This window comes from Stigmatopora argus, chromosome 6 (genome assembly GCF_051989625.1).
Source record: "Stigmatopora argus isolate UIUO_Sarg chromosome 6, RoL_Sarg_1.0, whole genome shotgun sequence".
Lineage (NCBI taxonomy): Eukaryota > Metazoa > Chordata > Actinopteri > Syngnathiformes > Syngnathidae > Stigmatopora > Stigmatopora argus.
Window position 1 is genome coordinate 19,855,283 of NC_135392.1, and position 22,703 is coordinate 19,877,985.

The 22,703-nt window shown below is 41.9% G+C and overlaps 1 protein-coding gene across 10 annotated transcripts in view; it reads left to right on the top strand.

Annotated features, from left to right (window-relative positions):
• setd5 (SET domain containing 5) overlaps window positions 1-22,703 on the top strand; it is a 163,461-nt gene that overhangs the window by 110,448 nt on the left and 30,310 nt on the right. For 6 of the 10 annotated variants that reach the window (XR_013300580.1, XR_013300581.1, XM_077602794.1 and 3 more), the window contains 3 exons: window positions 6,386-6,442; window positions 19,327-19,806; window positions 20,055-20,147. Coding sequence is in view for 8 of the 10 variants with exons in the window: in XM_077602794.1 (XP_077458920.1) it covers window positions 6,386-6,442; window positions 19,327-19,806; window positions 20,055-20,147 (630 nt within the window). In the remaining 2 variants the exon portion in view is untranslated. The remainder of the gene's footprint in view (window positions 1-6,385; window positions 6,443-19,326; window positions 19,807-20,054; window positions 20,148-22,703) is intronic. The other 4 variants (XM_077602797.1, XM_077602795.1, XM_077602791.1 and 1 more) reach the window with 3 other exon arrangements.

The following is a 22,703-nucleotide window of genomic DNA, read 5'->3' on the forward strand; positions in this document are numbered from 1 at the left end:
TCGTGACCATGTCTCTTCTACATTATCCGCGATATTCGAGGGATTACTGTAACTATAATATTTATTAAATACAGTTCTTGATAATTGTACTTGTGTACTTGTATTTTTGTATAGGTGTTAAAACAAGTAGTATGGTACTAATAATAGGGATGATCCTACTAAGTGGTTTTTCGATTATCGCGGCGATGTCTGATCTACATTATCCACGATATTTGAGGGATTACTGTATAGTGTCCTAATTTCTTATCCCCCAAAAATTTAATTTAGCTACACAGCAATGCAAATATTACAATTCACAAAAACCAGGGGTGTGGTTCGTGGGGGCGCACAATCTATTGGAATATAAGAAAAAGGCCACAAAAGATTAAAGTTTTGCAAGTAATCTTCAAATAAATGTATTTTAATGTTATTTTTTTGTGTATATTATACTCTATGGTAAATTGGTATATACAGTTGTGGTCAAAAGTTAACATACACTTGTGAAGAACATAATGTCATGCTCTCTTTGAGTTTCCAGTTAGATACGTCTTTGTCACAAAAACATTCATGAAGTTTGGTTCTTTTATGACTTTATTATGGGTTAACAGAAAAAGTGATCAAATCTGCTGAGTCAAAAATATACATACAGCAACACGAATGAGCAATTTTGGTGACTTTGAAAGTTGTGTCAGTGAAATGACCTTCATAGCATGGCCTCTTAACTTCTTGTGAGCAATGTTCCCTCTAAGCTGCGCGCGTGCGCAATTGCGCACTACTCTCCTCTTCTCTGCGCAGCAGCAATCATATGGCGCGCAGTTTTTTTTTTTTTTTTTTTTAAATTTTTACCCCTTTCCCCATGATGGCGCCGTTTAAGCGGCAGCCAGTGGCGGTAGCTCTGTCCACTCTTAGGTTTTTTCGTGTTTTACAGCATGTTTTAATGAAAAATTAGAGGGAACATTGACATGCACCTGCTTGTGGCAGGTGTGATACTGGTGTGCCCATAGCGAGCAATGATGATGTCGTGACCGGATGATTCGCCTAAAGACGTTTCGCCGACGGACATTTGACAGACGGACAGGTCGCCGAATGAACGTTCGTTCAAAGTGTTTAATGATTAAATACAAATACTAGTAATTGTTAGTTTAATGATTAAATACAAATACTAGTATTTGTATTTAATCATTAAACGCTGTTTTCAGCTGGATTTGACCGAATTTGAGAGCATTTTGAGCCGTTTGGCAAATGGACGTTAATGGACGTTTTTTTGCCTCCATCGCGACATCATCGCAACATTTTACCAAGAAATTCACTTCCCTGGGCTCGGTTCTAATGTCCAAAGAGCTCCAGTATTTGTATTTAATCATTAAACACTGTTTTTGGCTGGATTTGACCGAATTTGAGAGCATTTTGAGCCGTTTGCCGAATGGACGTATATAGACGGTTTTTTGCCTCCATTTTACCGAGGAATTCACTGCCTTGGGCTCGGTTCTAATGTCCAAAGAGCTCCAGTATTTGTATTTAATCATTAAATGCTGTTTTAAGATGGATTTGACCCGATTGCTGTCATTTTACGGCTCGGTTCTGCTCCATCTGGCCGCCCAAGAGTGCTTATTCCCGGGCTGCCATGCCCGCCCAAGAGTGCTTATTCCCGGGCTGCCATTGATGGTAGACTGATAAATTGAGTGATGAGCGGCAAAGGGAAATGAATCATTGATTTTTACTATAATTTGGACAATGCCGGCGGCGGGCCGGATTAAAAATCCTAACGGGCCGTATATGGCCCGCGGGCTGAGGTTGAAAAACTTGTACACACACGATCCGGGGGCGGGGCCAGCGTGCGAATCCCGTTTCGGCGAAAACCTCCGTTCGGCCGAACGTTCATTCGGCCGAACGGCCGTTCGGCGGAACGTTCATTCGGCGACCTGCCCGTCTGTCAAACGTCCGTCGGCGAAACGTCTTTAGGCGAATCATCCGAGTACCGATGATGTCGCTCACACTGGTACTCAGTGTGCTCAGGGAGTTTGTCTTTCTGCCCAGACCAACAAAAAATTAGAGGGAACATTGCTTGTGAGTGATTATGACTACAGCCGGTGACTTCTCTGAGGCCATTTAAATAGGGCTCATTGGATGCAAATGCTACAATGGGAAAGTCAAAGGAGCTCAGCATGGATCTGAAAAAGCGAATCCTTGACTTGAACAAGTCAGTAAAGTCACTTGGAGCCATTTCAAAGCAGCTGCAGGTCCCAAGAGCAACAGTGCAAACAATTGTTTGCAAGTATAAAGTGCATGGCCGTGTTTTGTCACTCCCACGATCAGGAAGAAAACGCAACTATCACCTGCTGCTGAGAGAAAATTGGTCAGGAGGGTGAAGATTCAACCGAGAATCACCAAAAAGCAGATCTGCCAAGAATTAGAAGCTGCTGGAATACAGGTGTCAGTGTCCACAGTCAAGCGTGTTTTGCATCTCCATGGACTGAGAGGCTGCCGTGCAAGAAGGAAGCCCTTGCTCCAAAAGCGGCACCTTAAGGCTCGACTGAAGATTGCTGCTGGTCACATAGACAAAGACAAGACCTTCAGGAGGAAAGTTCAGTGGTCAGACGAAACCAAAATCGAGCTGTTTGGCCACAATGCCCAGCAATATGTTTGGAGGAGAAAAGGTGAGTCCTTTAACCCCAAGTACACCATGCCTACTGTCAAGCACGGTGGTGGTAGTATTATGCTGTAGGGCTGTTTCGCTACCAATGGAACTGGTGCTTTACAGAGAGTAAATGGGATAATGAAGAAGGAGGATTCAAATTCTTCAAGATAACCTAAAGTCATCAGCCCAAAGATTTGGTGTTGGGTGCAGTTGGGTGTTCCAACAGGACAATGACCCCAAACACAAATCAAACGTGGTAATGGAATGGCTAAATCAGGCTAGAATTAAGGTTTCCGAATGGCCTTCCCAAAGTCCTGACTTAAACCCGATTGGGAACTTGTGGACAATGCTGAAGAAACAAGTCTATGTCAGAAAGCCATCAAATTTAACTGAACTGCACCAATTCTGTCAAGAGGAGTGGTCAAAGATTCAACCAGAAGCTTGCCAGAAGCTTGTGGATGGCTACCTAAAGCGCCTTTTGAAGTGAAAATGGCCAAGGGACATGTTACCAAATATTAGCGCTGCTGTATATATATATTTTTGACCCAGCAGATTTGATCACTTTTTTCTGTTCACCCATAATAAAGTCATAAAAGAACCAAACTTCATGAATGTTTTTTGTGACAAAGAAGTATCTGTTCCAATCACTATCAGAGAAAAATCAGAGTTGTAGAAATAACTGGAAACTCAAGAGAGCCATGACATTATGTTATTCACAAGTGTATGTAAACTTTTGACCACAACTGTACTTGTATTGCACCTTCAGTGCACTCAAAACCCTTTGTCAATATATCATCGCACCTAATCATGAAACATCATCAGGAGCAATGCATCTCACCTGATCATCTTCCACATATTCAAGGTCAGGTCACAGGGGCAACACCTTCAGCAGGGAAGCCCAGACTTCCTCTCCCCAGCCACATCTTTCAGCTCTTCCGAGAGGATCCCAAGGCGTTCCCTGGCCAGCCCAGAGACAGTCTAACCAGCACGTCCTCGGTTCGCCCCGTGGCTTACTCCTGGTGGGACGGGCCAGGAATACTTAACCAGTGAGGCGTCCAGGAGGCATCCTAATCAGTTGCCCACCCAAACTCATCTGACTCCTCTCGATCCGGGCACGGGATCTTGTTCTTTCGGTCATGACCCACAGCTCTTGACCACAGATGATGGTAGGAACATAGATCGGCCAGTAGAGAACTTCTCCTTTTGGCTCTGCTCCTTTTTCACCACGACGGACTGATGCAGAGTCTGCATCACTGCAGACACTGCACTGATCCACCTGTCGTTCTCTCGCTCCATTCTTCCCTCACTTGTGAACAAGACCCCAAGATACTTAAACTCCTCCACTCAGGGAAGGACTTCATCCCTGACATGGGAGGGCATCCTACCTTTTTCTGACTCATGACCACAGTCTCAGATTTGGAGGTGCTGATTCTCATCCCGACCACTTCGCACTTGTGGAATCGTTCCAGTGAGAAATAATTAAGTTACCTTACATCCATGTTAACGAACATTGTGCGCACAAATCCCCACCGAGTCTGTCTTAAGTCTGGAAGTTGCAATGAAATTGTATACAAGCAAAACCTCAAACCAATCACACTCATAAGTACCCACACAGTCTCATGCGCCCTTCATAAAACAAAATGGCTCGCAGCACAATGACCTGGTGCAATGCCACCGGAACTGCTCTCAATCACATCCGAGTCTAAGGTTTTCTCTGCCGAGCGGAGGTTGGCTTTGCCACGGTTCCAGCGGCCCAGAGCTGTCTTTGGGGAAGTGGGCCATGGCATTGCAGTTGCTGTTCTCCAGTTGGCGCCAAGCGTGGCCGAGGACGAAGCAGGTCCCTCCCGACGCCTGCTGGTCAGCAGCTGGCCCACATAGCCACCCCACGGCAAAGTCCAAGATAAAACCCTGCTGTTTTTGGACGTGGCGTCCCACTTCTGGGTTCATCAGTCCAGCTAGACTTTATGTTGTGTGTGCATTTAATGTGTATGAGGAAGCAGAGCCAGCCGGGGGACTCTGGGGCAGACTCTCTTATCTCTGGGGTTGAAGTCACCGAGGTCGAATCTCGGATTCAGGAAGAGCAGTGTGGTTTTCGTCCCGGCCGTGGAACAGTGAATCAGCTTTATACCCTCAGCAGGGTCCTTGGGGGGTCGCCCAACCAGTCTAAATGTGCTTTGTGGACTTGGAGAAGGCGTTTGACCGTCTCTCTGGGCAGTCTTGTGGGGGGTACTCCGGGAGTATGGGGTTCCGGAACCCCTGTTGCGCTGGGTCCGGTCCCTTTATGACCGGTGTCAGAGTCAGGTCCGCATAGCTGGAAGTAAGTCAGATCCGTTTCCAGTGGGGGTTGGACCCCGTCAGGGCTTCCCTATGTCACCGATTCTGTTCATCACTTTTATGGACAGAATATCTAGGCGCAGCCGTGGCGTTGAGGGGGTCCGGTTTGGTGGCCTCAGTGTTCCATCCATGCTATTTCAGATGATGTGGTTCTGCTGGCTTCATCAGGCCGTGATCTCCAACTCTCGCTGGAACGATTTGCAACCAAGTGTGAAGCGGTGTGGATGAGAATCAGCACCTCCAAATCTGAGACCATGGTCCTCAGTCGGAAAAAGGTGGCATGTCCTCTCCGGGTCAGGGATCAGGTCCTTCCCCAGGTGAAGGAGTTTAAGTATCTTGAGGTCTTGTTCACGAGTGAGGGAAAAATAGAGTGTGAGATCGACAGGTGGATCACTGCGGTGTCTGCAGTGATGCGGACTCTGCACTGTTCCGTCGTGGTGAAGAAGGAGCTGAGCCAAAAGGCAAGGCTCTCTATTTACCGGTCGATCTACGTTCCCACACTCATCTATGGCCTAAAGCTGTGGGTCGTGACCGAGAGAACGAGATCCCGGATACAAGCGGCTGAAATGAGTTTCCTGCGCAGGATGTCTGGACTCTCCCTTAGAGATAAGGCGAGAAGCTCGGTCATCCGGGAGGGGCTTGGAGTAGAGCCGCTGCTCCTCTGGATCGAGAGGAGCCAGATGAGTTGGCTCGGGCATCTGATCAGGATGCCCCCTGGACGCCTCCCTCGGCACGTGCCACCGGGAGGAGGCCACGGGGCCAACCTCGAACACGCTGGGCAGACTGTTTCCCGGCTGGTCTGGGAACGCCTTGGGTTACTCCCGAAAGAGCTGGATGAAGTGGCTGGTCTTCCCTCCTGAAGCTGCACCCTTCGGATAAGCGGAAGATGAGATGACATGAGCTGACATGAGTAAAAAAATAAATGCTTTCCCTACGACAAATCACGCTGGTAGCGCATTGTGAGTATGCCGCATTTGCAGATTTGGATGTGTCGTTGCTTTACGTTTATCCAACTCAGCTGCTCTAGGTCCAAGTCGTCACAGCTCATAGAAAATAAATATTCAATATGTTTATCGGTCAGATTGTTATAAATGTGGGTTTTCTTGGCAATTTCCTTGCTTCGGATGCTTGAAAAGTGGCTCTCATACCATGTTTTGCCGAAACTAGTCCACTAGTTTCAATCGCCCTCCTATACTAATAATGAGAACAGTCATGATAATAAGAATAAATAAATGTAATTGTGCTTGGGACTTATTTCTTTTGCTGGCGTATTGCGTTCTACCGCCCTGTGGTTACCTCATTTAAAAGGCGTTATGTGCTTAAAAAATAAATATAAATACTAAATGTTATCCAATCTTGTGACCAAATCCGAAACAGTGTGATACTGATCAAGACAATACTATTTTACCCTGACGGCCTCTTGTGTTTTTCTAGAATATATCATCCCCTGAGGTCTCACCTGTTCACCGGCCAGAGTCTATCTCTCCTGAGGTATTTGTTCCGATCCCATTACATCAATAAATTTGAAACGCTGATACACCATAACATATTTCAAAATAGTTTTTGTGAAAATGTCTTAACCAGTTGTATAAATAACAAATGTCATGCAATATTATATGATATCAATTCTATTAATAGATTTAGGGGACCTCTATAAATCTAAAATGATATGTTGCACACATTTCAGTTACATATATTTGAAAACAATAAAAATAAAAAGTAATTTTGATTATTTTTCAATTTTTTAAGTTGAAAGATATCAGACTTAAGAATGATACAGTCGTAACTCTACTTACGAAATTAAGTGGTTCCATACTTATTTCGTAACTTGAACATTTTGTTCCACAGTCCTCACACAACTACCAACTAAACCCTGTAAAATTGTCCCAATTTTGTATGAAAGATGGGAGAAGCACACAAATGAGAGTGAATTATAAGAAAATGATTTATTAATGTCTTAAAATGATTAACAAGCATACAAAATCTGTGTGTTGAAACGCAGGGGAACAAGAGGGAGCTAACATTAGGCAGCAGAGGCAGAGAGCACACGAACACAATCCCCTAAACATAAAATCAAGAATTCAAAACAACATTACATTGAAGTTTTAATCTTTTTCATTAGCATTTTATGATTTCCTGGAATCTAATTTTTCACCCATTTTATTTATCGCCACTGCTTCTTACCCGTTTAGATTTAAGTTGCCCTTCGGCGGTGCTTGTTGACAGAAGTTTTGAGAAATTGATCTAAAGACAATTTCCGGTTCACTAATAATGTTTGTAAAACGCTCAAGGCAAACGTCGTCAAAGTGGGCAATCGCACGAACACTTTTTCAGGATGTTTTTTCGTCGTTAAGTTCATTTCTCCCCCGTTTTTTTTCCTGATTTGTGCTGTTGCAATGGTGGCTGCTTCCTCCTCCGCCACCTTCTCGTTGAATTCCTCGTGTATTGCTGAGCGTTGCATTTACTCAGCCTCCATTGAGTTTGTTTTGGTGCCCCTCATTACTGACCACAAGCCCCATTGCCTGCCCCCGTGACACAACTTCGCCCACCGCAGGCTGCGATTCAGGTCAAGGCACTCGGCCACAGCGTCCTCCAACGAAAACTTAGAGACGACGAACGGCGTTTAAAAAAACATGTTTTCGACTGCGAGTCCGTCTAAGACTTAGACCCCAAGGCACTCGGCCACAGCTTCTTCAAAGCATAAGTTTAAGTAGACAACGGGTCAAAGAAAAATGAAGGGTTGGTGTGAGACCGCTAATGAGAGCCCAGTAGAGTGTAGTGATGTTCTAGAGTGAGAATCAATGCATCCGTGATAATATTTTCAAAATAAAATAACGGATAAGGAATGCATTTACTTTTTGGGGGATTTCGTAACTTGGATATTTTCTGTATCTCGAGGCACTCTTGCAAATAAAAAGCTTTCGTAACCTGAAACATTTGCACCTAAAGACATTCGTAAGTAGAGGTATGACTGTATTCTTTTTAACAAAACGGCATAACTGAAAGCTAAAAATGCTGATCAATGTCTATGCTTGTATAAATTCAATTCTGCTTAGCCAATAGATGTCAACCCACAAAACTGACTACACCCCTCATTTCTGCAATTTTTTCATTATATTTTCATGGGACAACACTGAAAAAATAAGAATGTGATAAAATGTAGTCATTGTACACCTATAACATGCATGTATTATATCTTCAAAATAACTCAAGCACACAGCAATGAATGTGTGAAATGCTGCCAACAAATGTGAGATCCTTCACCACTTCTCAGCTTCAACATTTACGTCTTCACTACATCACATTTTTTTATATTAAGGTTAAAAAAAAGTTCATAAAAATGTCAAAATTCACAGGAAGACGGGATAACAAATTGGTGGAAGTCAGGGCTCCGCATCTTCTTTGGCGCTGAATTGGGTGGCACTCAGCGCTGAAGAAGCCATATTTCAATCGTAGAAGAATGATATTAAAAAGGCAGAGAAAGACGACATCTTGCCTTCTCCTGTTTTGTTGCTAGTGAATTTTCTGTCCCGCACATCACCTGTGGAGAAAGATTACGCCAAGCCTTTGCTTTGTTTGAATTTTGAGTCGCTGTAGAAAATGCCTCCTAAGCGTCCTGGCATCCAATGAGCCCAAGGCAAAAACAAAACATGATGATAGTGACTGAGAAAAAGTGATGTGGCTATGCTAAAAGGCGTAGCATGCCATTGCGGAATAAATGCGCTTTAACAAGAAAGAAGCAGCGAAATTGCGGAAGACGGCCACAATATCCTTTTCCGACAACACTAAGCGAGTCGTAACCACTAGGAATAAAAAAAATAGCAAGTATTATGAGGGATTAACGCCGTAGGTGAAGCTGGCATGACAAGACATCTGCAGCAGATCTTCAATATGGAACGCATTTTGCAACGTCTCCAGGAGATTAATGACAACATGGTTGGAGCCATTGAATTCGTCTTGACTGTGTCATTTGCTTGTAAAATAGCATACAGTAATGCCTTGACATACGAGTGCCCCGACATACGAGGAATTTGAGATACGAGTAAAATTCCGAGCAAATATTTACCTTGAGATACGAGACAAATTTTCAGATACGAGCAGACGAGACAGCCAAGTTGGCTGTTTATGATTTCAGTGCCACATCTCCCTCGTGCAAAGATCTCTACGAGCATTGGGCGGAGTGTTGCATTTTTTTTTCGTGTTTTTTTGCGTTAGTCAGTGCAGAATTAAGGGAAACACAATGGATCCAAAGCAAGCCGGTGCAATGAAGGGTAGTGCGAAGAAAAGGCGTATGATGACAATCGATATTAATAATCGAAAAACATGAGAGGTGTATGCGTAATTGAGCTGGCTCGCCAATACGTTAACCTCTTTGCCTTGGTTATTGCATAAGAAGGACCATTTAGTGTAACATAAGATTTTTTTTAAAGTGTCTGTGTATCGGAATCTAAGTTCATTTAATTTAAATTTGAAGTTTGTTACGTTACGAGCGTTACAGCCGTCATGTCTCTCTCTCTCTCTCCCATCCACGAACTCCCCGTTGCATTGAATGATGCCTCATTTTATTATTAAACACCATAACCACTAGTTATTTGTTATTCTGTTAGTAGATGGTGAATTTCAACAAATAAAAATGTTTTTCCATTTTAATATCCTGTTTTTGGTGTTTTTTTCAGAGGGTGGGAACGAATTAATTTGTATTTAGTTCATTTCTACGTGAAACGTTGATTTGAGATACGAGTAAATCGAAATACGAGCTGTCCTGGAACGCATTAAACTCGTATCTCATGGTATGACTGTACAGTGGTACCTCGAGATACGAGCTTAATCCGTTCCGGGACTGAGCTCGTATGACAAGATACTCGTAACTCGAGGTAAAGTTTCCCATTGAAATGAATGGGAAACAAATTAATTCGTTCCAACTCTCTGAAAAAAACACCAAAAACAGGATATTGGATTGAAAAAAATGTTTTATTTCTTATAATTCGCCATATATTGACAAAGTAATAAATAACGAGTGGTTTAATAGAAATAAAGTGTTTAATCTAACTAAAATTGGCCGGATTTCGCCGAGGGGAGAGGGGCTTCGGTTTTTTTTTTCTTCCACACAACGCACTCGTAAACAGAACAAACACTCCACCCTCACGTTCGCTATCCATGGGCTGTTTGCTGTCGTACTATTCCCTTCAAAATATTCCGAAAATGATGCACACAAATGTCCTCACAATCGGAGAACGCACGACCACTTGCCAACGAGCAGCAGTCTTATCAGCGATCGCCCCGCTGCTCATGGGAGCTTCGGGGACGCTGGCTAGCGGCTCCCTTTTAGCTTGTAGCATCTGTGTTCGCATCCCCTCGAACGGCGCCTATGATAGAGTTGCTACCGGGGATGCTGTAGCGAGCCAGTGCCCCCGATGTTCTTATGAGCAGCCAACGAGCAGAGTCTTTTATCAGCGATCGCCCCGTTGCTTATGGGAGCTTCGGGGGCGCTGGCTAGCGGCTCCTTTTAGCTTGTAGCATCTGTGTTCGCATCCCCTCGAACGGCGCCTATGATAGAGTTGCTACCGGGGATGCTTTTGCGAGCACGAGTATACTTCATTACCCAGAAAGCCCTCTTTTCACCGCGCATGCGCGTTGTGCGTTTCCTGGTCTGAATAGCTCATCCGGTGCTCGTAAATATTGTTATACACGAAAGATATGCCAGAAAAAATGCCATGGCAACCTGGCTTGGTCGCATGACGAAATTTTGACCACATCACGGGCGAATTATTCGATCGAAATTTCCCCCGTAAGACGAGCATTCCGTATGACGAACGGTCGTATGACGAGGTACCACTGTATTTGTACAAGAATAGAAGCTGCGGTTGCCATCTTCCTTGTGCGCCGAAAACCTCTCCGAAAAGCCCCTCGAATCTGACGAAGAGGACGTGGTCTAAAGCTTCCAATGACCTGTGTTTTATTATTATTATTTAAAACAAGTGGCAAGGAATTATTTTCACTGTGACCAGCAGTCACAACTCCCCATCACGATGTTCCTTGTGCGCCGAAAAGGTAGAAGCTCCACCTGCTGCCCCTACAGCACAGCCTGAAGATTCAAGCAGTGAGGACTAAATGGACTAAAACAACCACTAACCTGTTTCTTCACTTTACACTGATTAACCTGTTTTTTTTATTACAAACATTAACCTATTTTTTGGATTTATTTCAAGCAGAGATGAATTATTTTCACTGTGAGTACAGTATTTAAAGTATTTAATTTTTTTAAATTCATAGATTTTATTTTAATATCAATACATTACGGTCTTTTCATATGCCCGTAACTGTAAAATTGAATAAATACACTTTTTGAAAATTGTACTTGTGCACTTGTATTTTTGTAAAGGCATGAAAACGTACCGTATTTACTCGCAAATAAGCCGCTTTTCTCGGACAAAAAAATGATGACTGAATAGAGGGTACAGTTTATATGCGCATAAAAATACGACATGCACGAAAGTGCAAGTTGACAACACGCTGACGTCATGCGGCCGATATGATTATGCATTAAAAAGCATCGAGTTCTCATCAAGATAGACTTATTTCTTTTTTCAAATTGAATAATTTAATATTTTGCTTTTAAAATGACAGGCATATTAACTTATGATATTGACCCTAATAAAATGATTTTGATTCCACCCAGAAATACCACGTGTAATGATTTTTCTTAAGATTTTCCCTTCAAAGTAACACATTTGTACTCCTTATTAAAACCATAAATATGGAGGTGAAAATTGTGAATCAGGGGGCGGCTTATACGCGAGTAACTACGGTAGTATGAATAGCGGTGATCCTACTATGAGGTTTTTCGATTATCGTGGCCATGTCTGGTCTACATTATCCGCAACATTCAAGGGATTACTGTACACCCCAAGTGTAATCTCAAAATTTAACCAAAATGTCCATATTTCGTCTGACCATCATTATTTTCTTCCACCGCCTTGTTGTCGCCCCTGGAATCCTCTTCCACTCTTTCATGGTGACATCACAGAGCTGGTGGATGTTGGTGCTCCCAAACCTTCCATTTGAGGATGTACTTCTTTGCTCGACAATGGCAAGACCTGTATTTGGTCGAACTTGTCCTCTTAAAACCGCTCTGTGGTTTTAACCACCATGTTGCTGCTCAGTTTCAGGGTTTTAGCAATCTTCTTATAGCCTTCGCCGAGGGTCGTCAACCATAAGTTCTGGAGCTCCAGGCAGCTCTTTTGTCCTGCCTTAGTAGCTCCCTGGAGCTTTTTACAAATGTTTTGAAAATGGGGTGAGAAATATATTTTTTGTTTCAATATGGTTTCTGTAGGAGGGCAAACATGACACTTCTTAACATTTTCCAATGCTAACAATGTGTAAATTACAGTATTTTCTCGCATATAAGGTGTATTTGTCGCAAAAAAATGATGACTGAATCCAGGATACGGCTTAAATGCGTACAAATTAGACTCGACATACACGAAACTGCAAGACGAAACTCCATAAATAACACAAGGCAATATGGCCGAGACTGTCATTTATTTCACAATAGAGAAAAGATAATCAGATAAAGCGCTACAGAAATTTCATTTTGACGTCTATGAATGAAATTCAAGAAAAAAAATAAACCATATCTGCATAAAACGTGAAAAACTTTCTTGTGCCTGCCATTGTTCGCTCAGGGCGAATGTGATCTGACTGGCCAGACGCGAGTAGCCTTGTTACATGTGTTTGTAGTGTTTAAAATGTCAGCACATCCCAATAGTTATCAAGGCTGATCGAAGGTCTTGTGGTCGTTCATTAAAATATCAGCCTTGTTACGTGCGTAATGTGTATGACATGCTATTATTGAAGCCAGAGACTTGCTGAACACTAGACCGCTACAGACACACTTCCCGGTTGTACTGCTCACGTGACTTCCTTTTTGAATGTGTCTACGTGCAGGCAACACGCTTTCGGAACAAAGAAAGGAACAAAATTCTGCTTTGATTTTTCTTTCTTTTTATTTCTTGTTCGAAAGTGACAACTATTGCAATAATATGAAACATCGAAAGAATCGAGATATCTCGATATTTGAAGCAATATGGCCACCACAACATCTTGAACTTCTGGTAAGAAAATTGCAATTTCTGTCATTAAAAGGCATCAGGTTTTGGTCAAAATAGACTTATTTATTTTTTCAAATTGAATAATTTTATATTTTGCATTTACAAAGACATGCATATTAATTTCCTTATGATATTGACTCAAATAATGTGCAATCCAGGAGACGATCCTTTTAATTCATACAGCATCTCAGAAATACCATGTGCGATGATTTTCTAAGATTTTCCCTTCAAAGTAAGACATTTGTACTACTCCCTATTAAAACAATGAATATGGAGGTTAAAATTGTGAATCAGGGGGCATCTTTTACGAGACAAATCTTTAAAATTCAATGATTTGAAGGCAATTTTAAGGGTAAAATTCATACGCGGAGGTGGCTTGTATGCGAGAAAATATGGTAAATGTTGAATTTCAACATTTCTGTCAACAAAGATTTGCATCATAGCCTGCGACACACGTTTCTGTCAGCAGGCCGGGATGCTAGGCAAGTCACTGTTGTAAACAAACCCGCGGCTGCTTGCTGGGGCATGGATCTCAAGGGCAAAAGAGTAAAATAACAGGAAAACAGAATTCAACATTTTTTGGACCGAATAATTGTCCATTCATTGTTAATGCAGAATAATTTCCCTAATGTTCGCTTTGTAGCTAGAAGTTGTCACATTAAAAAAAGAGTCTTGTGGAAAATCATTTCCAGGTAAGGCATACTACTCTTACAGCCGAGAACCCAGTTGGGAAATGGAGAAAAGGTGTGATTGCATTATTTCTGGAGAATTTAGATCAGTGTAAAAATACATTTTAGAAGTGGATTGAATCTCCAAACTCCAACACTATCATTCACAGATGGTGAAAAGGCACGCTATGCACATTCCATTGTGTTATTCTTTTATCAATATCCTCAAAAGAAAAATGCCATCACAAATCGTTTTCCTTAATTGAATTTTGTTAGTTTTATCAAAACAAATGAAACAATTCATTAATAACATATCGAAGTTAAACACATGCAACAGGGCAGTAATGTAGTGTGTCATTTTCTACAGAATGCACTGCAGGCAAAATAAACATAAAATCATGAATGCTCATGATGTATTTGTAGCCAACTTAATTATTTTGATAGTAGGCTAATAAAGTAATGACTGGCGGGCCGTGCATTTCACTCCTAGGCCTTCAGTAGTGCTACATCTAAATTAGTGGTTCTTAACCTGGGTTCGATCGAACCCTCGGGAATCGGTGAGTCGTTATCAGGGGGTTCGGTGGAGTCAAGACACATCGAATCATCGGGTCTATACACGATAACATGCCCCGCTTGACCATCACTGGCTGCAGATGATCACGTGACATTACTTGGCCAATCAGTGCTTCGGGGAATATATATACCGTATTTTCACACCTATAGGGTGCACTTAAAAGTCCAAATTGTTCTCTAAAATGAAAGGGGCGCCCAATCAGTCAATGCTTCTTGTTTATGGGCTAAATTCAAAATGTTGTATGACCCTGACCGCTTGACTTACTGGTCTCATTTCTTGCCGACATGCTACGTATTGCGATCAACCCAGTGGACGTTCACCCGAAACTAGCATCTCCGCGAATTCCAAGCATTACGGTAAATTCATTCAAAACATCCCAGGCGAGTGGCAGTTGACTTCCCTGTGCTCGTAGACCTTTTAATCACTCAAAACACTCTCGATACTCAAAGAAACAACACAGTAGAGCTATACAGAGGAAATGCCTCACGTGAAATGAGAACAGAATGCAGGTGTGAATGCTTGGAAATTTGACTGAAGCCATGGATAGAACACGATATAATCGGAGAATCAGCATGGCGAAAGGGTTGGGAGTGATGCATGTCGGATGGCAAACAGTATAGTTCCATACAAACACGGGCAGGCAGCGTCGCACGAGTAACGTTACGTGATGATTTGGAATGGATTGTCGATGCCTGGGCCAAAGTGCCGGCGGGCACTGAAGTTTGAGCTGGAATCACTATTACGAAACCCCACGGCGACACCGCTTGACTCTGACAATGAGATGGAACCCAGTATTGTTGCCTAACTTGACCACTTGGCTGAACTCTGTGTCGGGAATACAGAATTGACAGATTTGTAGATGTTTGAATACTTTGACTTATATTTTTGCGTATACACATTACGTCAATAAAACAAAATCAAACTCAGTTTTGCTCCTGTTACCTTTTTTAAAACATACGCTAGCATGCATGCTAACGTGTGTCATGCCAGCTCAACCATAACAGCTCGTCCTTTGAATCAAAGTGCCCTATTTATTGACAAAAAAAACCTAAAAATAAACCCACGACTCAGACTGCGCCCCTTCGGGCGTTGCATTCTATAGGTGTGAAAATACGGTATCTTGAATATGAAAAAAAAAACACATTTTATTTTACACTAAAGTAGGGTTCGGCAAATGCGCATATGAAACTGGTGGGGTTCGGTAGGTCTAACCAGGTTAAGAACCACTGGTCTAAATCAATCCAACCCTCAATAATTATTTATGGCTATAAAACCTTTACTGCAGCCACAGCTGCGACACACAAAAAAGCATCAATATAACAAAAATTTAAATATTTAGGAATATACTTTTACTGACCCAAAATACTTTTTTTTTGTACATAAAATCCATTCTCCTTTCTTTCCCCAAGAAGATTTCCATTACTCTGTCGTACAGATTATCCATGCGTTTCAGTTTCATCAAGAAGTCTTTCCTATCGTCATTGAAGCTAATGCTGAAAGTCGAGTTTGTTCTGTCGTATTTCTGGTAGAAGTTTTTATTCGATTTAGGGCCGAAAATGTTCGTTACCGGTTGTGACAGGCTTGCTAGCTTTGGAGTCCTCCGACCTTTCTTAATGATGTCCAGCTTTTCTTGAAATTTCCTTGTTGAAAATGGCTTTGACAGTAAATCTGCAACCAAATTCATTTCTTCTCCTTCAGCCATTGTGGGTTGACAAAACCGCTAATAAATCAACAGAACAATATATTTGCTTGTGGAGCTCTGCTACAGATACAGCTTGCTAGCACTGGCTAGTACACTCTATCAAGCAGGCCTTGGTGTCGCCAACTCGAAATCTAATTGGTTAAAGCAACAGTATTATCGACTCTTATTTTATGCTGCAGGGCCCGCAGAACTGATTGTGAAGGCCTCCAGGTAGTTTCTGACCCTGGCAACAAATAATGGCCGAAATGTGATTGGTTAAATGCTTAAATATGAAAACACATCATAAAGCAGTGCAACCAGGGGGAAATTAATGAAAGGAAGCTGACAGACAATTTGGAATTATTTAATCAGTATTCATGGACAAAATATAATTAACATCAGTCTTTGATTCAGATATGTTTTAGGCCAGCAGAGAAGGCTTTGCAGGCCCAGATGGTCCATCACTGATATACCCAACAGATACATACTGTGATCCTTCTTCACTTCGCGGCTTCACTACATCACAGATTTTTTTCTGAATTAAAAAAAAAAGTTCACAATGTGAAAGCGAAAGCCCGTCCCCTGTCTTCCGCTTGCCACTAAGAAAATGGCGGAAGACATAGGTCTGTCACTTTCAACTCAGCATCGAGGGAAAAATGGCAGGCAGCAAGCGGTGGCCATCATTTTTATCCAGAAATAGAGCGTTCTGACCCTCTGTGAGGGTGGATTTTTATCAGAAATGCGAGACCGTTGCAACCTTAATGCTTGGCGCTTATTTGATAATAGAACTTGCTCGGCGAATTGGACAGCAGAGAGCATCGGCGAATCTGGATTTTTTTTTTCAAAAATGTGAGCCCTGGGCGACGTTATGGCGGACGCCATAAAGACGACTAAAGCAGAATCTGGGAGCCTCGTGATAGCGGAGCTGACAGTGGAATGTCCCAGAAATGTGCAAAAGTGCAAGCGTAGTTTAACTTATCCAAAAATAGAGCTCCTTGGATGGCTAATTGATGATAGGACGGCGCGGAGGAGCGAAGTGGAAGTTTAATCTCCCGGACGACGGGCCAGCGGTCTGGCGGCGCATGCCGGCCGCGTCAGCCGACTATCCGGCGGCGCATGCCGGCCGCGTCGGGCGACCATCTGGCGGCACATACCGGCGACGTAGGCCTGTGTTGTGGCGGTGCATGCCGGCGGCGAGCGAGGTCTCTTCCCGGACATTTTTATTCAAAGATGAACTAAACATCCGGATCATCATCATCATGTGTGGGAATTCTGCTGACTGGCTTCGTGGTAAAGCCAGCTTTAATCAACAATGCTTTAAAAAATTAAGAACATGGTGTTTTTTACGTCGTTTTGTTACCTGACATGTTTCCATCCCACGTTTAGTCAGGGGAGTACAGTAATCCCTCGAATATCGCGGATAATGTACAACAGCCAGGCCACAAGAAGACAAAATGAACTTAATACAAAAAGTTTAATTTCCCGTCCAGTCGGCCGGCAATCCGGCAGCCCATGCCCGCGGTGTCGGCTGGCGATACAGAGGGGAGCGAGATCTGCCCCGTGACCCGGCCGCAGCATGCAGTGACATGAAATGAACTTAATACAACTAAGAACAAAGCCTTGCTGCTTGTATACTGGATGAGCAACCGGAAAGCCTGGATCCCAAAAGCCTTCACAAACCGTTTCATCCCCAACATCAAGCTGTACCTCACTAAAAGCGGGCTCCACTTCAAGGACGTGGACAAACACTCCCATTAACCTGTTTTATTTGGATTAATATCAAGCGGAGAGGAACTATTTTCATTGTGAGTACAGTATTTAAAGTATTTACATTTATATATAGATTATATTTAGATAATACATTACAGTCTTTTGATATGCTTATAGCTCTACTATTTAATAAATATACAATTTTTGATGATTGTACTTGTGTACTTGTATTTCCGTATAAGCGCGAAAACATGTATTATGGTAGTAATAACGGGGTGATCCAACAGTTTTTCGATTACTGCGTCTGGTCTACATGAACCTCGATATTAGAGGAATTACTGTACAACATGTGTTGCCTTTATTATAAGGCTTTTAATTTTGTCGCGGCTCCAGACATTTTTGTTGTTGTTGTTATTTTCATCTAATATTGCTCTTTCAACATTTTGGTTTGCCGACCCTTTGCCTAGGTCATCTTCACTCGCTCCTATCAACGGCAAAAGTGTGGAGCGAGTGAAGACTTTCACATTTCTGGGGTCCATAACTCTGCTGATCTCACTTGGGCAGCAAACACCACAGCACTCGTCAAGAAGGCGCAGAAGAGGCTAAATTTCCTAAGAGGACTCAACACCAACCTGCCCAGGATGATCAACAAAGCTCAAAATATTATCAGCTACCCCCTAGTCCCCCTGTCCACCAGCTACAACTCCTGGTGCCTAAGAAGGACAAAGAGCATCTTAAAAGACAATTCACACTCGCTTATACTTCTTCAACCTGGTGTCCTCTGGCAGGCACTACAGGACTAGACCAGCCAAAACAAACCGACTCAGGGACAGTTTCTTCCCAAGAGCCGTCACCATACTCAACTCGAGTTTTGCTCCTTAGTGAACCAATAATCTAGACTCAATTAAGTACTGTTAGTGCATATGCAAAATGCCAAAACACTGCCAGATGCATATCAATAATGAATTTTCTCAGAATTAACAGTCTTAACACTGCAAATTTTTATTTTGTGCTTTGATACTTGCACTAAAACTCTATAGCTACCTCACGTGCTGCTAACAACTTTAGTTTCTTTTTTTGTTTTTTTACCATATATTTTTATTGTATATAAATATCTTTTATGAATACTTATTTATGTGTGCACTTTACTGTTAGGTTTAAATCTCATTGTAATTGTATAATGACAATAAAGGCATTCAATTCTATTCACTGTAGAGTATTTGTTTTCTTTCGATCCGCAGAGAGTTCTTTGCCATAAGGTGTCATTTTAAACTTCCAGTGACCAGTATGCCAGTATGAGAGTGACAATGCCCCTAATACATCTGCTCCCCAGTCACACTTGACAGCAACTACGCGCCTTACACAGAGAGGGGAAATGCCTAATTTGTCCCAATTCTGGGCTAATTTTTATTTATTTTGAAGAAACAATGCATTTCTGTTATTATCCAACCTCTACAATGACTATAGATTGTATCAAAGTGTTATTTCTTCAGTGTGGTCCCATGAAAAAATATAATTAAAATTTTTAAAAATTAGAACGGTGGACTCTCTTTTGTGAGATATTGTACATATGTCTTTATTGATGTCCCCCCCCCCCTTTTTTTTCTGCCATTTCTAATGTCCCATTAAAGCCATGTCTTCAGACAGACTTCGACATCCCTCGGACCCAGTTCCCGGATCTTTCGCTGTCCTGTACCATGGAGAACCCTATGGCAGTGGCCACAGATGACTTTTCCATTCCTCCTTCAAGAAATGATTTCCAAGACCTATCATCTGGTGGAATCAGTTCCTTTAAATCAGTTTCATGTTCAACCTCAGACCAAACCCTACGAACTAGGGATCATGCCTTCAGAACAGAGTTCAACCTTATATACACCTGCTCTCCCCTCAATGCAAACTTGGCAAACACTGCAGTCCCTGACCGACGCCTCTCTCTATCAGAATGTGGTTTCTCCCCTGCTGAGTCTTTACATAATTCTTTGAATGGGCAGGGGCTGTTTGGGGATGTAGGCCCTCACCATATGTCACCAGATTGTGATCTTCATAATGTTGGTGTCTACCCAGAAAACAGCACATCACCGCCCGCCAACAACCCACCTCAAAAAAAGAAGGCAAGTAAACATGATTGTTCTGGTTGTCAACTCTTGATTTTAAGGAAAATGGGGCCTTATGAGGTAGTTGAACCCAAAGCTGTAGTTTCAAAAATTTGTGCATAATTGTATATTTAACGATTTAAGTCACCGTAGCGCTTACCGTTCCTCCCCTCACCTACTTCCCTTTTCCTTCAATTGCTTTTTACTCCTTCCTGCTCCTTAAGACTTTATGCCAAGTATTTCTTCCATTTTTTTTTCCAAGGCAGAGGGCCAACCATCATACCATTAGTCTGCTGACAGGAAAGCCAGATTACCAGGCTATAGCTGTAAGAAGTGAATACAAGGCAGTACAAAATATGGTGAATATTTTCCCTACAACTATATCTCTAGAAGTGTGCATGTATTTTTTGGGGTGTCCATCTGCAATAAGCACTCACTCCATGTTCAAACAATATGAAATTTACATCAACTTCTGAGTCTGAAATGTTTGATTTTAGTTCAGACAGAATATGAGCATGGTCATTTTAAGTGCTCTGTGATAAGGTCACATCAGATGTGCACATTTTCTTGCTGGTAGTATACGGAGTGGAGTTTTCATTTGATCATTTTTAAACTCAAAGGAATTACTGTGAAATATCCAAACTGGTACCATTATTATTATTATTATTATTATTATTATTATTATTATTATTTTACACGTATCGGAAGAGATTAGTACAGAGATTTTTGCCAATGTATTCATAACATCCCATGGTTCCAAATTGACACATTTTGGTGTATTTATTTTTATTTATGAGACACAACTAGCACACAGCTCTTGACACTTATGATGTATCGAGATTAATGATTAAATCACAATAGTAGTTGTATTAAGTCCATTTTGTCTTCTTTTAATATTTGACTGGTTTTTGTTCCTTTTTGACAAACAATTACTTGTAGGTTGTTTTCTTCCTGACATGTTTTGGCGTATTAGTTCCGCCTTTATCAGAGTGACACTGGTATTGGTGTGGTGCGTCTTCATCAACTGATGTTCCAATAGGGTCTGACTTATCTGTCAGAATTTACAGGCAAGTCACACCCCCTGCTGTCCAGGTGGGTGAGAGCCTGGAAGGTCCCTTGTCCCTGTTGATGGTTCTAGGTTTGAGATACAACCAACACACATTGAAAAGGACTCAGTATCTACAGTGGGGATTAATAAAAGGTACAGGACAGGTCCAGTACAAGATCAACACAATACAGGGGGGTTGTAAACACAAGAATACGGAGGAATGGTAACATTGCCATATGTGAGAGGGATCATGGAACCCAAAGAACCATGTGAAACCATAACAACACACCTGTCAGACCACAAACAACACTGCCAGATTTTGGTTCTTCCAAAGAACTAAATCCACCCAGAAAATAAATACAATTATATATGAAAAATTCAAATGGAAATCTTTGCAACACATCATACATAGGAAAAGAGGATGGAGTTTCCTCACTAGAAAAAAAAAGACCACGAGAAAGAGTGAGAAGTGAGACCAACGAGCATTAATAGAACAAGCTCAACAAGAATACCACAAGTCAGCAATTACCAAAATCAACCACTTGGAGCAACATCCTCGAGAGGTGCATCATCACACCAACACCAGTGACATTCTGATGTAGGCGTACGTAATACGCAGAAACGTCAGGGAAGAAATGACCTGAAAATTTTGGCCTGTGAAAAAGGTACAAAAGACAAGTCAAAAACTACATCACAATATTTCTGCATATCTCTGACCAGTTTTTGTCTACCAAAATATCCATTCGATCGTTAAATGCAGAGGTCTGAGGTAGCTTTGTTATTCTTCTTAATCAGTTGTACTAAAGAGAGACAGAAACTTTGTCGTGGTTGTTGCCAACTCAGAGCAACAGACTTTCACATCATTGATTGAGTTATATCCTTTGCAAATGTTAAGTGTTCATATTAGTGCCCCAATTTGTATTTGGCTGGCATTTAGTATTAAATCCCACCTTTCAGCAAACATGATCATTCTATAGCCAATTGAGCTTTTTATGTTTTCCTTGATCCCTCCCCAAACTGTCAACTTGCTCTGTTAACAATTATTTTCTCTCCTCACTTTGACCTGTTAGCAATCTTTTTCTGTGGTTCTTTTGCCTGGTGTCTAATGTTTCTATTTGAAATTATAAAGGCTTACTAAATTAATTAAACATTTTTTCCTCAAGATTAAAACCTGAAACAATTTACACGTTGGAGTAAAACTAATATTATTATAATAATAGTTGTATTTATTTTATTTACCCGGCGACCGAGTGGTGAGTGCATCGGTCTCACAGTTCTGGGGTCAAGAATTCGATACCAGGGTGGTGCTCACTGTGTAGAGTTTGTATGCTCTCCCGGGCTTGCGTGGGTTTTCTCTGGGTACTCCGATTCCTACCACATCTACAAAACATGCAGGGTAGGCTGGTTGAACACTCTTAATTGCCCCTAGGTATGAGTGTGAGCGTGAATGGTTGTCAGTCTCATTGTGCCCTGCGATTGGCTGGCCACCAATGCAGGGTGTCCCTCGCCTGGTGCCTGTAGTTAGTTGGGATAGGCTGCCGCAGCCCTGGTGAGGATATGTGGTTCAGAAAAGAAATGAATGAATTTATTTATTAGAGAAGCACTGTGTCGTCAAGTACATTAAGTGATTGTTAAAATTTGGCGATAATTGCGGCTATGAATTTTAGGTCTGAATTTGTTTCTGCATTTGACAAAATAGAGAAGAAGTGACGTTATTAAGATTGGATTGGATTGGATAACTTTATTCATCCCGTATTCGGGAAATTTCGTTGTCACAGTAGCAAGGGGGTGAGGATGCAGAAATAGGAAAGACATTTTAGACATAAATAGATAGGTAATAAGTGGGTTAGTAAATAAATACATGAAT